General features: G+C 40.7%; 1 protein-coding gene across 4 annotated transcripts in view; it reads left to right on the top strand.

Moving 5' to 3' along the window:
• Window positions 1-1,541: 1,541 nt before the first annotated feature.
• nbeab (neurobeachin b) overlaps window positions 1,542-14,372 on the top strand; it is a 183,761-nt gene continuing 170,930 nt past the window's right edge. For all 4 annotated transcript variants that reach the window (XM_041941458.1, XM_041941455.1, XM_041941459.1 and 1 more), the window contains exon 1: window positions 1,542-1,814. In XM_041941458.1, coding sequence (XP_041797392.1) covers window positions 1,542-1,814 — 273 coding nt within the window. The remainder of the gene's footprint in view (window positions 1,815-14,372) is intronic.

The raw sequence follows: 14,372 nt of genomic DNA on the forward strand, positions 1-14,372 counted from the left end.
GTTTGACACTGCTTTGTGTAGAGTTTTTTTTTTAAACTAAATACACTAACAGGCATCACTTTTCCTGCCATTGCTAATTATAGTTAATTATGAATGTTTTTCATTTCATTTTTTTATTTTAGATTTATAAACTATTGCTTATATGTTTGTTTAAGAGAGTAAATATAATCATAGGGTGAAAAGTACAATCACCCTTACAGGTGTCACAAGAGTTGTGATGAGGCTGTGAAAAGGCTGCTGCTCCATTAACACGAACACACACTGGTTTGAGTTGCTTCTTTAACAGTTTTTTCATAGGATTGTGCTTTGTTGCCTCATCCCACCTGGGTAGGTGGTAGATGAGCATGTCCATGTTCCTTCAGCCCTATGACAGGCTATGTTCCCTGAGGGTTAGGGAACCCTAAACCCCTAACCCTGACTCATTCAAAAAGCACAGCACAGGTTCATCGGTGTAAGGGTACTTGGCATATTTTCAGTCAGTATTGTTTAATCTCAATATAACCATGTATATCAGGATCAGATAAATACAGTAAATTGTGGATTTTTTTTTTTTTATGTTGAGAGAAGATTGGGCCTTTTCCAAGTGAAAACATTGCTTTGAGGGAGCATAGGACGCAGCCTGGTGGTAGACCTGGTGGTCAGGTGAGGCTGAGGTGGAAAAATGCCATTCACTTGAGAGGAGGGGAGGAGGGTTAGTTTTGTTGAATTCTCGGTAATGTTTGCCTCTATTATTTTTGTAATTAATGTCACTTTTTTGCATTTACTCCTGCTTCTTCAACATCCTTTTTAAAGATTTCTGGTGCCGCAACATCATCTTCCCTTTATATGGGGTTTGTGTGTATTTTTTGGCGATATCATTTTTTTATGCAAAAATAAAATTAATATGTATGTTAAGAAAAAACTGAAATGAATGAAAAGAATTGTATAACATGGAAAACAAAATAATTCGCTCCAGCACTTGGCCGATGTTATGCAGCAGCGGGTCAACTTTCGCTGGTGAAATCTAGCTAAATTGGTTGAACTAACCAGACGAACTTTATTGAATGGATGTGTGCGGTTGTGAAGCCACTGCTCATCTTTTCGTTTTTTATAAGCAACCAGCTAGCGGTCGATCTGCGGCTCCGGCGCGTCGCAGCCAGCGCAGGCGTGGTGAGCGGAGCCGCAGGCAGGGGGCGGCAACATGGCGGTGACAGACGCGGAGACGCGCATGCAAGAGAGCGGAACATGCACACGCACACGCACGCACGCACGCACGCACACACAAACACACATACATCTTTGTGTACACAGCGCAGGTCAGTCCGCTCAGTTAACCGGCTGGCACCGACAACACACCGGACTCTCTCACCGGAACTCTCCACAGAGGATTTTACTGACAGAGTGATTTCCTGTGTGTGTGTTTTGTTTTTGTTTTTCGGTGCTTCGCGAGTCTTCTTCTCTTTCATTTCTTTTTTAATGCTTCAGAGCAGTGATTCAGTTTATTACAGGAGAGGGGGGGAAGCGTGTAACTAGCCTCTGAAGCCGCCCGGTGTTGGGTGGAAATGACAAGCGAGAGACCGGTGACAATGCCGAGCTCGGTGTCGCTCTCGGACCGACAGCCTCCTCCAGGTCACAGGCAACACGCGGCTGCCGTCTCCGCTGCCACCCGGGAGACAATGATGATGTCCGGCTCAGGTTCAGTGGTCCTCCCGGCTGGGATTATCAATCCATCGGTTCCAATCCGGAATATCAAAATGAAATTTGCTGTTCTCATCGGACTGATACAGGTTGGAGAGGTTAGCAACCGGGATATTGTTGAAACGGTGCTGAATTTGGTAAGTAAACGCTTTCCCCCCCTCTCCTTTCACTCAATGACTGGACGTTACTGCCTAATCCCAAATCCGGCAATTCAGTGACAACAATGACTGAATACAGTGTTGACATGCAACAAAGCAATGGTCTTTTAACACCAAGACGGTGCAAATAAATCTTGAATTATTTGCAGCGCCGATATGAGTGATTGAACAGCAAGATTCAAAAGTCACACATGCACACAGTCAAGGTGTGCTGAGGGATGAGGGGACGGTGATCCTAAGCCAGTTCTCAAGTTTTTAAGTTCAACAAAGTCCCAACTTCACTGTGTTTGCTTGTAAATCAAGCAGACTGATGTGGATGATGTCAGTGAAGATAAAGTGCATACCTGTGGGGATTTAAGTGTACTGTGAGTACTACATAGCTTGCTGGCACACAATTTTGTAGGTGAGCAGAGGCAAGGGGCATCTTCTGCTGTGTGTGTGTATGAGGATGAATATTCTTGGTGTATCCTGGACTTGCTCTTAATAAAGTGCAAAAACTTGTGGGAGTATGATGGTCATCATCCCCAGATTCGTTCTGAGTATTGCACGTATAGCCTTTTTTTCCTCCTCCACTTTTTCATTCGAATTATGCTCAGCACAAGGTGGACGGGGATTTGAACTCATCCTAAGACCGGGGTCAGCAAATGAAGCCAGTTGGCTCCATTGGCACAGAGTAACATGATATGAAGAGACCGTAAAGACTGCTAATACCTTTGCTTTGCCCATCTGCAGGAGTACGACAGCAAAGCTTATTTGCAGTGCTCTCGCTTCTTCCTTGTTAGCACACTAGAGATTAATTACAACCTGTTCTGGCACAACAGAAATCCACTTTGTGGAGCAGGACAAATTGTAGCCCCTGGCGTGTTCAGACATGAGAGCAGTGGAGTCTCTGACACCTTGCCCTCTCACTCTTTGCAGTGCTATTTTCACAAGAAAGAATAGCATTCGATTCAAAGACTAACAGGCTGTGGTCTATGCTGATTTGATTTAATTTGAACACAGAGGGTCTTGACAACAGACGACACATTTCTTTGCACCAGACACTGATCTTGTTTTAGTAATTTCTCCATTTTGCTTTCTTCTGTTGACTCATTGATTGATTGTTTAGATGTTAAAGTATTTTGTGCATGCCCATATGTACAGTATATGTACATATGTACAGTAACATGCACTTTATCCATTCTCTCAGTCACATCCAGGTCCCAAACTTTTGATTGACAGATTTAATCAACAGAAGGTATTACTGCTTTGCTGTGGTTAGCGTTTTGGGATGTCAGGCCATTTGGATTCTACTTGACTTGTTTGCAAACAGAAATACAACCTCTATCCAAATTATGTGCATACAAATAAACCACATATAATGCGGCAATCTTGAGCCGAGATGACATAGTAATTGTTATTATATCTGCCTCTTCATCTAAATTACATCACAAAATGTGCATGAATAACACCAGCCAGGGCAGAGGGTGGAGAACCTGTCATGCAAACAAGCCTCCTGCCTGTAAAATGCCATGACTACAGGATTTTTTATGCTTATAAACTCAGATTATTTTTATTTTAAGCGTATTAAGTGTAGAGAGAGCCTGAAACTGTATCTCTTTGGGGCCAATTTGTGGAGTAATGAAATAATAATGTTTTCTCGATCTCTAAGGAGTATCTTGGAAAAAAATGTGCGCAGGCAGGGGAGATGATCTGAACATCTATCGTGAGAAAGTGTCTTATTCTGTTATTTTTATTTTGTTATTTAGCTGCAGATCTGTTGAACTGCCAAGATGGAAATTTGATGATAAAATGAATCTGATGTTACTGCTCCTTTACCAGAGTTAGAGCCTTCATAGAAACCTACCTCAGATGTTAGAGATTTATGAAATGGGCACCGCCCATCAGAAAGGTAAATCTTAGCCGACTTAGGCACAAAACACCTTCAGAAGGTAAAGCATTCGGTTATAGTGGCCCAGAACTATCAGCTTGAAATGGCCCATAAAATAGTCATGAAAAATAGACTTGCATAGAAATAAGATGTTTGACCTCATCTTTTCTTACTTTTCTTCTTTTTCTCTTATAATCTGCTGTTGTTTTCAGCCAGTGGTTTTGCTATTCTGTGCCTTTAGGAGTGTGTATGTATGTGCACGTACCCCTTGTGTAATGATTTTAAAAAAGTGTGCATCACAACCTAATTACACTACTTTCCTTATTAGTTTATTGGATCAAATTACTGTCCCTAAGGTGTGAAAAACTTTGGTAAACAACTTGTTAGTCTTTTTAGTAAGAATCGTCAGCAGCTCTTTTCAGCTGCATATAAGGTTGCACTCAAGCTCTGATCACTAATATAAGTCATACACCCAATCAAATTTGGAATAAGCAAGACCACATTGCTTGTTGTCTTCTCACCATTAATTTGGAAACAAAGTGGATTTGTCTCATACTCAGATGTGCAATTTACAGTACGCTCATCCTGCGTGACCCATCAGCTGACTCACTGCTTTCTCCAAGATGTGAAAGTACGAGTGGGTATTTCTTCTCTCTGCTAATTGTCATTTGGTATGAATCACTGAATGAACAGTTCTCTGGCAAAACAGAAAGTCGCATTGCTCAACACCAAGTTAAGTAGGATGGGATGGATAATGAAGAGAGATGTGAAAAGAAAATGGCTTGACCTATGAAATCAGGGAAAAAGTCATCACAGCACATCTTCATCTTGACCCCAGCATTTCGGAGTAACAGAGTTTGCATATGCTGCTTTGGCGAAAGCATGAAACACATGTGGTTGGAGTGCACCACAACCATATCACGATTGACAACATGCTTCACTGCTAGAACCAAAGCTATGGCCTCCTTCTGGATAGTTGACTATGCTTGCTTATGTTTGTTAATCTTCTTTGAGAGGTATAACACTGGTTTCTCACAACCATCCTCCCCTGCTTGGAACAGCTCCTGCTCCCACCTCACAAGCATCAACTGCAAGCAGAAACGGCAGACAGAAATCTGGAGCTGTTGGATTTGAGCGAGCACCTCCTGACATCTGTCTGACCAAACCCATTTCACACTTTTCCTCAAGATATTCATCAAAGGGGCCGTAATGGTTGCAGAATTGCGCACAAAGCAGCGACGGAATCCACACATCCAAGAGTCACATCAGGTGTGTGTGGGTGCATGGGACCGGGAAACCTATAATGGCTTGAACTTCTCGCCGCCCTTGAAAGCACAGCTCCATCTATCTGATGTCCAAGACAAGTCACTCAACCCTTGCCGAGATCACACTTGGCCAAGTTAAGTACCAGACCAGCCAACTTGAGAGATTATCTGTCTGATGTGTTCTTCCCAGACTTCACTAAAGGTTACCACATCATCAATGTGAGTGACTGTGTTCCTTATCCTCTGGCTGACAGAATTCATTAAACACTGAAATTTGGCTGGTGCATTTTTCATCTTCACTTTAAAGCTGTACCATTGTGAGTACCAAACCTGAAATCTCACTTGCACGTTCCGTCAGTGGCACTTGAAAATAACTCTTCAAGAGATCCACCTTAGGTACATACTTGGCCTGACCAATCTGATCGATACAGTCTTCAAGACGAGGAATATGGAAAGCATGATCTTTGGTCGCATTGTTGGCCTTTCTGTAAAACATGCAAAACATGTCTACCTTTCCTTCCTGGTCTGCCAGCACAACTGGTCAGCTGGCTCACTGATGCCAATCTGTGAAATTAGAACCTCTCTATCACTTAATGGTAAGAGGCAGGCCTGCCCAGGAGAGGAACTACAACTATGCTGTCCACTATTGGCCTGATGCTACATCCGAGATTCTCATTCATCCAGGTCATGATTTCCAGTTGCCCTTTGGAAAAACCTTATAAGTACATCAAAGATGGTCAATCAAGATTTGAGTAAAAGGCTCCTGTTCAATAGGCAAAGGTTGCAATGGTGCAACAAGGGGAGCCCTTCCAGGTTTTGCAACCACCTGACATGCATGGCATGAACAACAAAACCGCTGCATACTTGTCCTGATGCTGGGCCAATTAAAGTGTCAACTTATTTCTTTCCTTCATTGTCTTTCTTGTGCCCATATCCCCATGAAGAGATGAATCGTGGGCCAGTTGCATCACCTCCTGACTGTAACTTAGCGGCTTACCAGCTTGTACATGACCCACTCCTCATCGATAGGACACGCAGCAGGCCTTCACTTCCATCCCTGGCATCCCTAACCCAGAAGATTCAGAACATAGCCCACTGATGGCTCCTTCTGCTGCTCTTCCACTAGGAGTCTTCTTGGCTTTGCTCTGCAGGCTCATGGACCTCACCATGCCTTTGTGCTTCCCTTTTATCCATGGCACGGATAGTCTTCCAGTTGTCTGAGCTCAGGTGAGTCCACCTGCTGCTCAGATTTGTTTGGAATTAACTTCTTTCCAGCCACATCATTGCTCATAACAGGGTCAATCACATTAAAGGTAAGGGTCTGCACACATTTACATAACCAGACAACCAATTTTAAGTAGAAACAATTAAACAACACAGTCTCATGTCCGCCACCTACCCCTCACACTACAGTATACTGACCATACTGACCTTTTCAGAGTAGGGTGTATTTGGCCCCAGTGTCTCCAACTGTGGTGACTCAGAAACTGCCGCTTGGAAGATGAAGGCCTCATAGCCATGAAGATCACGTACAACCACACCGCACTAACCCAGCTGGCCTAGTTGAACTTCTTCTGTTAAAATTCGGACAGCGACTTGGGCCACCTCGTAGCTGTCATCCAACTCCGCTGCATGCTGTGGGCTGGTCATATCATGTTCGTTGAGATGGACCTCCGTCTCCCAACGGACACTGTCTTTTAACTCTTTAAGTGGCAGTCGATCTTTCAGTTTGTGGTAATCACAGGTATTACAAGAAGGAATCCAACAATCAAACTTCTTGCCTTCGCCACAGATCCAAGTGTGATTCATCTTGCTTTTGTCTTAATCACAGAATTGTCGCCTGAAGGCTTCTGGTGCACTGCTGTAGGCTTCTAATGCAGCTTTTCTCAGAGCATTGTAATTACTTTTTTTTTTCTTTATCTGGAAAATCTGTTGAAGTCAGACGTTTAAATCTCTCTTGTCATAATGTGAAAATAATTCAAGAGTTGCTGATTCTAGAGAGCCCCACTGCTTCTCTGATGTCCTCCCTCCCTCTCCTGCCTCTCCTGATATTCTCACATTTAACTTGATGAATTAAAAGTTTATTTCAACCAAGCCAAGGTTGGTGGTGATTGTTGGGGCAGTGAAAGACGAATCAAGAAGGTTTAGGTTAGTTGATTTTGTTTCTGCTGAGTTTGAATGAAGTTTGTTTTAAGATGATAACATTGCTGTTTCTGTAAATGGAGTCTGATGGCTTTGGTGAGAGCAATATACTGGCTGTTTCTGGTTAAACAAAAAGGGTCTTACACTTCAACAAAACAGTCTGTCTCTGTAGGAATCCTTTTCATAATACTGTCAGACACTTAAAATAAAAAACTGAGCGTGTCAGTGGCAAAAACAAACACTTTTAATGGACATAGATTGACGGTGTGCAAACGGCCGCAGGGACTACATTGCATCCCATTTCACGGCTGCTGGCTGCAGTGCTCTCGCTCAATACTGGACCAATTTCAAAAATTGTTGTCCCCTTTAGACAAAAAAAACATGAAAAAATAGGGTCCATAAACACAGATAATTTTTGTCTGGAATTTTGCCCCCTTATCTGGGACATTGAAATCTTCCAGGACACTCTGGAACACAAACAGAAACACAATGTCACTTTCATTGATAAATAAAATAATAAAATAAAATGTAGGTCAAGCTGAAACGAGCGGATAATTCAAGTGCAACCGTACAACCATGTGACAGAGTGGCGCTCACTCTACGTGGTCCAACATTCTTCAGTGTCGGTGCTCCTGTGACAGTTCATTTGTAGACATTAAACTCAAGGACAGTAACTTGAAACAAGACCTTGTGGGGAAAAGGGGTTTAACTCCACAGTCCTTATCTCTGTTGCGGCACTCAAACATATCTCAAAACTCCAGTCCTGCACCTGCTCTGAATGGTCTCTCGTGATCACTTGGGGCCCCTTTTCCAACTAACACCTGCTTGATGACAAGTTAAGCCCATCCACCTCGCCTGACCGCCATGCAGGACAGCCAACAGGGAGATAGTGTGCTGTGACACACACTATAGATACCCTTGACTGACATGTCAGGTCAGAGTTATCGCCAGGCTTATTTCGCCTCTGTTAAAGTGATACTCCACCAGATTCTATTCTTTTCGTATCAAACACTCATCTGCTGTAGACTTGCCAGTTACATGGATTTCAGTTGTTCCATTTTTGTAGAAAAAATGGAAACCATCACAACACCTGTAGAAATTTATCAAAACACTCCTGCAACCTAATCCAGTCATCTACTGTCCATTTCTACACTCATGATCCACATGTTCATATTTCACTCAATATGGTAAAATACAGTTTCTGTTGGCTCCTGCAGTTATCTGTTTGTGTTTGTAGCTTGCATCTACATTTGCCAGATTTTGATGGAAATATGAGCTTGGATACGACTGAGTGTGAAAAAAACAGGGAAGATACTTATGCTGAAGGAGTGGATTGATACACTTCTGCATTATGGATGTTGGAATTCATGTACAGACATATGTATATATGAAGTCAAGCTGACCACAGAGTATTTTTCATGCCCAAAAGAACTGCCAGCATTGTTTTTCAGCCTACAGTGGTGGAGTCAAAATTTTTGGTGCATCATCACTTGGCATGCTTCCCCTTGCAGGCCAAATATCTTGAAAAGGGGAATGGAATCCTGTACCACTGGCCAAACGTAGGGTTTTACTAAAACATTTCCAAAAAATACTGACAGAGTTACATTACTCTTGCTACTACAGTATTCCCTCCCCATCTATATCAGTGACATATCAGCTTAGATAGAAAGCACACCAGCATGCTGAGACACTTTGAATGAGAAATTGGCAGATTCTCAGTATTTCATATGCCTTTATTGCTTCGTTAAATATATGATCACCAATAGTTGCCAAATCAATTATTTTCATTAGCTTAATGGAATTACACACACTACCGCAATTATCCTTATGACAGGCGCAATGACACACATTGAACTATGATTAGTAATCACTCATCCTTGCTGTTTCTTATTACAAGATCCTTTTGAGAGCAATTTTCTTGAATCAGAACCAAATGCAGAGAAGAAAAGCTCGAAGTTGAAACTCATTATTTAATGAGACTTAATGTTTTTTCTTGAAAGCCAAATTAGTCAGGATGTTCACCTTGACGATGTGACCGGAGAGTTGTCATGCCTGAACCATGTGACTGAAGTACCTAGGAATCAACCCGCACTCTTAGAAACTACTTATACATTGCTCATTTATTTTCCTAATCATGTTGTGGAGTAAAATGTAATCACTGCCTGGACTTTGTCCAGAGGCAGCGTTTTTTGAATTGCCCATTTTTTGCCCATCATGACTCCTATAATATTTGTTGGTGCAACAGAGTAACTGAATGTCCGAACACCCAGATGCACCTGTTATCTATTTATTTGAGTTTTTAGGAGGCAATAAAGACTGTAGCATCCCAGATTTTACAGCCTGGAGCCTGAACACATTTGTGACTTTATGGCTTATTATGCTAAATGGGTTCCATATTAGCAATAACTTTGTTTATTTTACCTTTTTCTGCCTGCTTACTGTAAGATCATTTATTTCGAGTGTAAACTCCAAAAGTGTCTCAGTACATTTTACAAAGAAGACGACAATAACAGAAAGATAAATAATAACAATAGAAAATATACATGTTTAAACCAAGTTTTAGTTGCTTATTCACAGAAAGTTTTTAAATCAGAAATAAAACTCAGAAAAAGGTGACATTTATACAATTCAGTTATAGGAAAGGTGAAAGAAAGCTCTTTAGTGATGTTGGTGTTATATTTGCTTCTTAAAATATGAGTCAAAGGTGACTCTCAGATTTTTAACCATTGAATATGGAATTCTAATACTACTACCCAGGTTGAGAGCTGCATTTGGGCAAATATGATCAGGATAAACAATAACGGGCATTTTCTGCTTGGATTATTGCATGCATCTGAAAAATATATGTGAGAAGAGTTTGTTTTTGCAGAGGAATAGATATTTCTTCCTCCACTGACAGTTGCGTCAGTAGAGCAGAATACAATGCAGGCACAAGGCGTGTTGAGACTAAGGGGATTTTGCTCTGCTCTCTTCATGTTGTTATTGGTACAGCTATAACTTTTGTTCTCTGCCTACACATTATGCACTACATGTCATATTGCTTACTTCCCTCCAAATAAAGTCGCTAACAGCTGCTTAAAAAACATTTTGAAGGTAATTCACAGCAGTGTTCTCTGAGGCATTTAATTCACTCTATCTTGTGATTACAATTTTCTTGATTGAAAGAATAGAGCTATGATGACACCCACCGAAAGCGGAAACCTAATGGAAAAACAAATGAATAAGGCATCGTGCTTCAACATACTTTACTTTACTTTATTAACATGGTTCCTCTTGGTCAACTAAATTTGAGTTCAGTTTTTTTTTTAATATTTTTTAAAGAAATGATATCTGCAGTTCTCTTTGGTGGTTAAAAGTCTCAAAAGTAAAGTACAGGATGCTTGTGCATGCACAGAATAGTAGTAAATCACCTTTCTGGACTCAGACCTTAACACCATCATATTTGTGGTACAATCCATTGCTTAAAAATGTGTCAGCTTTTGAGCCTTTATAAAGCTCTCTTACATTATGCAAAATTATGCATTTGGAAAACAACCCTTTTCCAGATGTATGTCGATATGAATTAAAAGAATTACAAAGATTTGGCATTTGATGTCATTCTTGGTCAGGAGTAAAAACAGCACTTTTCTCCAGAAATCAAACTACCCGTTCAAGATTGTCTAGAGAACTAATAAAAAACGTGTTTTATTAGTGTTTTATTAATAGTTTTATTAGTTTTAAAGCCCATCAGGTGCGGCCTGTTAGATCATCCTGCCTGACACAGTTTGTCATCCCAAGGTTTATGTTAAAAAAAAAAAGGTGGCGCGTTGTTTCTGTCAACGTCCTCATTTTGTGGAACGGCTGCCAGGAGAAAATCTGACCTGTCCTTCTTTATTGATATTATTATAAATTATATGTTGAAATATATTTTAGTCTATGATGTTTTCTTATGCTACATTTAGATAAAGTTTGCTCCATTGTACCTCCCCCTTCTAGTCAGACCCTGGTACTTAGTTCTGTGGCAAAACGCTGATCTCTGAGTTTGATGTTTTCTTCATCTGTGTTCTTTTTATCCACAGATTTCAACAGTCAAAAACCAGGAAGCATCTTTGACATTCCCTCTGTTTATACAGTGTAAACTTAAATCTGGCAGAAGTGGAAGAGTCTATTTGTATCTGTCAAAAATAAATACTTTCATGTAGATGATGACTGAGGGAAGACTTTCCATCGCCAGCTCTGTGAAGGTTGTCTTTCCTTCCTCTGAAGCCATCTAAGATTCCTGTTGCCCCACGCTGGTGGTGATGAGATGTTTTGTCATCGTAGCGTCAGAAAACAGTGTTCACTTGGGATTGCAAAGCATCATATTGTGTAGGGAATTAATTGAAAATGGAATCAAAGCTGCCCTAAATCAATTAACCTTTGTTTCGTAGAGTTGGATGAAAATCAATTGAATGATATCAGAGCTAAACTTTTATGCTCACCAACTGCCTTTCCTACAAAAATTAAACTCCTTTAGTCTGCAGCTTTGCCAGTCAGTATATCTGGAAATGCATAACCGATGAAAGACAAGGACTGAGACTTGAGTGTGGAATACTCTGTTTTCAGTCATGGTTGGCCTTCACTGTAAGCATCCCTCTGCTGCTGTTGAGTCAATTGCACACTTTGATCGATCTTGGATCGATATCACCTCTGGGCACTGGTACAATTTTGCAAATGTCGCCCACAATTGTTTTCCGTGTCACTCTTAAAACACGACCGAATGAGTCCTTGGCAAAAGTTGGGATGCTGTATAAAACGTAAATAAAACAGAATGCAACTATTTGCAGATAAGCTGTCTTTACCAACAACAGTTTACCAAATGTTCCTGAGCCCATGTAATAATATCCTTTATACAATCATGTGTTCACAAAGTAGTGAACCTCGCTCCGTCCTTGCTTGTGAACGATTTAGCTTTGCACCTGTTGCCAATGAACCTGTTTACCTGTGGAATGTTCCAAGCATGTGTTTTTGGAACATTCCACAACTTTCCCAGTCTTTTGTTACTCCTGTCCCAACCTAGCTGAAAAAGGTTCATTCAGAATAAGCATATATTTACAAAAATCTATGTTTAGGAGGTAAAACGTTAAATATATTGTCTTTGTACAGTTTTGAGTTAAATATATGTCAGAAAGGATTAGCAAATTGTTGTGTTTTATTTATATTTTTAGCATCCCAGCTTTTTCGTATCTGGATTGTATCGCATACCATTCGACATTCTTTGATTGATGTGTTAATTTCCTTTAGGGCATGCTGCAAAGATTTTGCTGACTTTAAACTTCACAGGTTTAAAGTGAGATGAAGAATTCTGCTGACATTTTTAGCCTGTCCTGAATGTGTTAGACATCATTTCAAGCAATTCTGAAAGAAATGTCTCAGTGAATGATCTTAAACTTGTGTATTTTTTATTCCATCCTAGCTCTTCTGATGTCCTGCTGAAATGTTCCTGAGCGTGAATCTCTGCTTTAGGTTCTGTGTAGCTGTGTGCACGTAGACGTCTGTGTGGAGTGGGTCACTGAAAGATATTTTACCTACATGGACCAATTAAGTATCACATTAATGCTGCTAATGTACCTAGTGCTCAGTATACTACATTCTCTCCATGGTAAGATAATTAACTCATTCATCCGGAGTAGTGTTCACCTTCATGAAGTCTATACTGAGCCCTTCATATTTTCCAGTTTGAACCAAATGCATTGTAGGAGGGTACTGTATGCTAAAATTGTGCTTCCTCAGTGAAGTTTATTCTCTACTAAGCCATCCAATTTCTGCCAAGAGGAGTTTCCTCTGATCTACTTCATGATAATCTTCTTAGGATTTGAGAGAAAATTGAAATTCTGATTCTGTGCGAATTTGTTTGTTTAAAAGTGATTTACCTGAACTGATGATTGATTCACGGAGCATGCTGACATGCATTTTCTCAGCCAAGGGCAAAGTGAAGGACTGCATTTTTAACATTGTCTGAGTCCTGTCAAATGTTTTCAGCAGCTTTTTCAGCCTCTTCTTATGTTTCTAATTTTCATGAGGTCTCTATTTAAAGCGTTCTTGATGCCCGTGAATCATCTCATGTTTATAATCTGTCTTTTTTTTAATCATTTTTTAAATCATAACCAGTGTTTAGAGAGTTGTATTTGTTTGTTTTGTTGTGGAGGAGTTTGCTCACTACTCCTGCTACTACCGTCCTCCTACCTGGCAAATTAAAACAATTCTACTTTCAGTTTTATCTATTGTGTTTTTTATCCACTGTTTGTAATGCTGCCAAAATAGGAATTTAGGCTTGTTCTGTAAGTCAGCTTTCTCTAGATAACATTGGCAAAATGTACTTGGTATAGACCCTTTGTGGCTTCAATGATAACCAACAGCTAGTGCCTTAAGGGAATGTTAAAGAGAGAGGTCAAATGACTGTGCAAAGGCCATGGATCTATTTTCTCTCTCTGTTCTCCCCCTGGCCTTACTCTTTCTTGCTATGCTCATCCCTCTTACTTGCCCATGCAGTGCTCCCCCAGAGAGATGCTGATCGTATATTATTTGGCTGCTGCTTACATTTGTGTCAGGGCTCATTCTGTGATGCATCCTCCAACTCAGTCGAGGCTGGTCTACCAGGTGCACAACTGACTCCTGGTTGCAGGGACTCTGTAGCACTGGCTGGCCCTTTCTTTCAGAACTTTTTGATACAAATGTGTTTCTTTGCTGCTGTATGATGTGGACAAATGTGCAAAATCCTCAGTTCTCAAAAGAGTATTGTCCTTTTTTTTTATCAAAGGATGTCTGAATGTGGTTTGGCTGTGATGATGTTTCTTAATCTCTCATTGACAGGACATTCCATTGATGCTTGATCCAATGTGCCGTCACTCTTCCTCAACCAACCCCTGAGGGCCATTTTACAAGAAACTGTTCAAACCAACATACATTCAGATTAGTCTGTGATCAAGTCAGACCAATGTACATGATGGACTTTGGGCTAGCATTTTGTTACATACAGTATGTGTATAATGAATTCCATATTCTTAAACTCATTGAATTTTTTTTGCATTGGTTAACACTACAACTGCAGACAAAACAACAGGATCTTAACCCCCTTTGAGTAGCAGCCTACACACAACACATTGTTAACATATTCAGCAGTGGTCAGCTACTGAACCATTGTTAACCAGACCTGTTTACAGCATGGGACAAGTGTGTTGGATCATCTGCAACAGCCATGTGCTTACTCCCGGCGGTGGAGCTGGTTTTGGCAGTCAACCA

Source organism: Chelmon rostratus, chromosome 7 (genome assembly GCF_017976325.1).
Source record: "Chelmon rostratus isolate fCheRos1 chromosome 7, fCheRos1.pri, whole genome shotgun sequence".
Taxonomy (NCBI): Eukaryota; Metazoa; Chordata; class Actinopteri; order Chaetodontiformes; family Chaetodontidae; genus Chelmon; species Chelmon rostratus.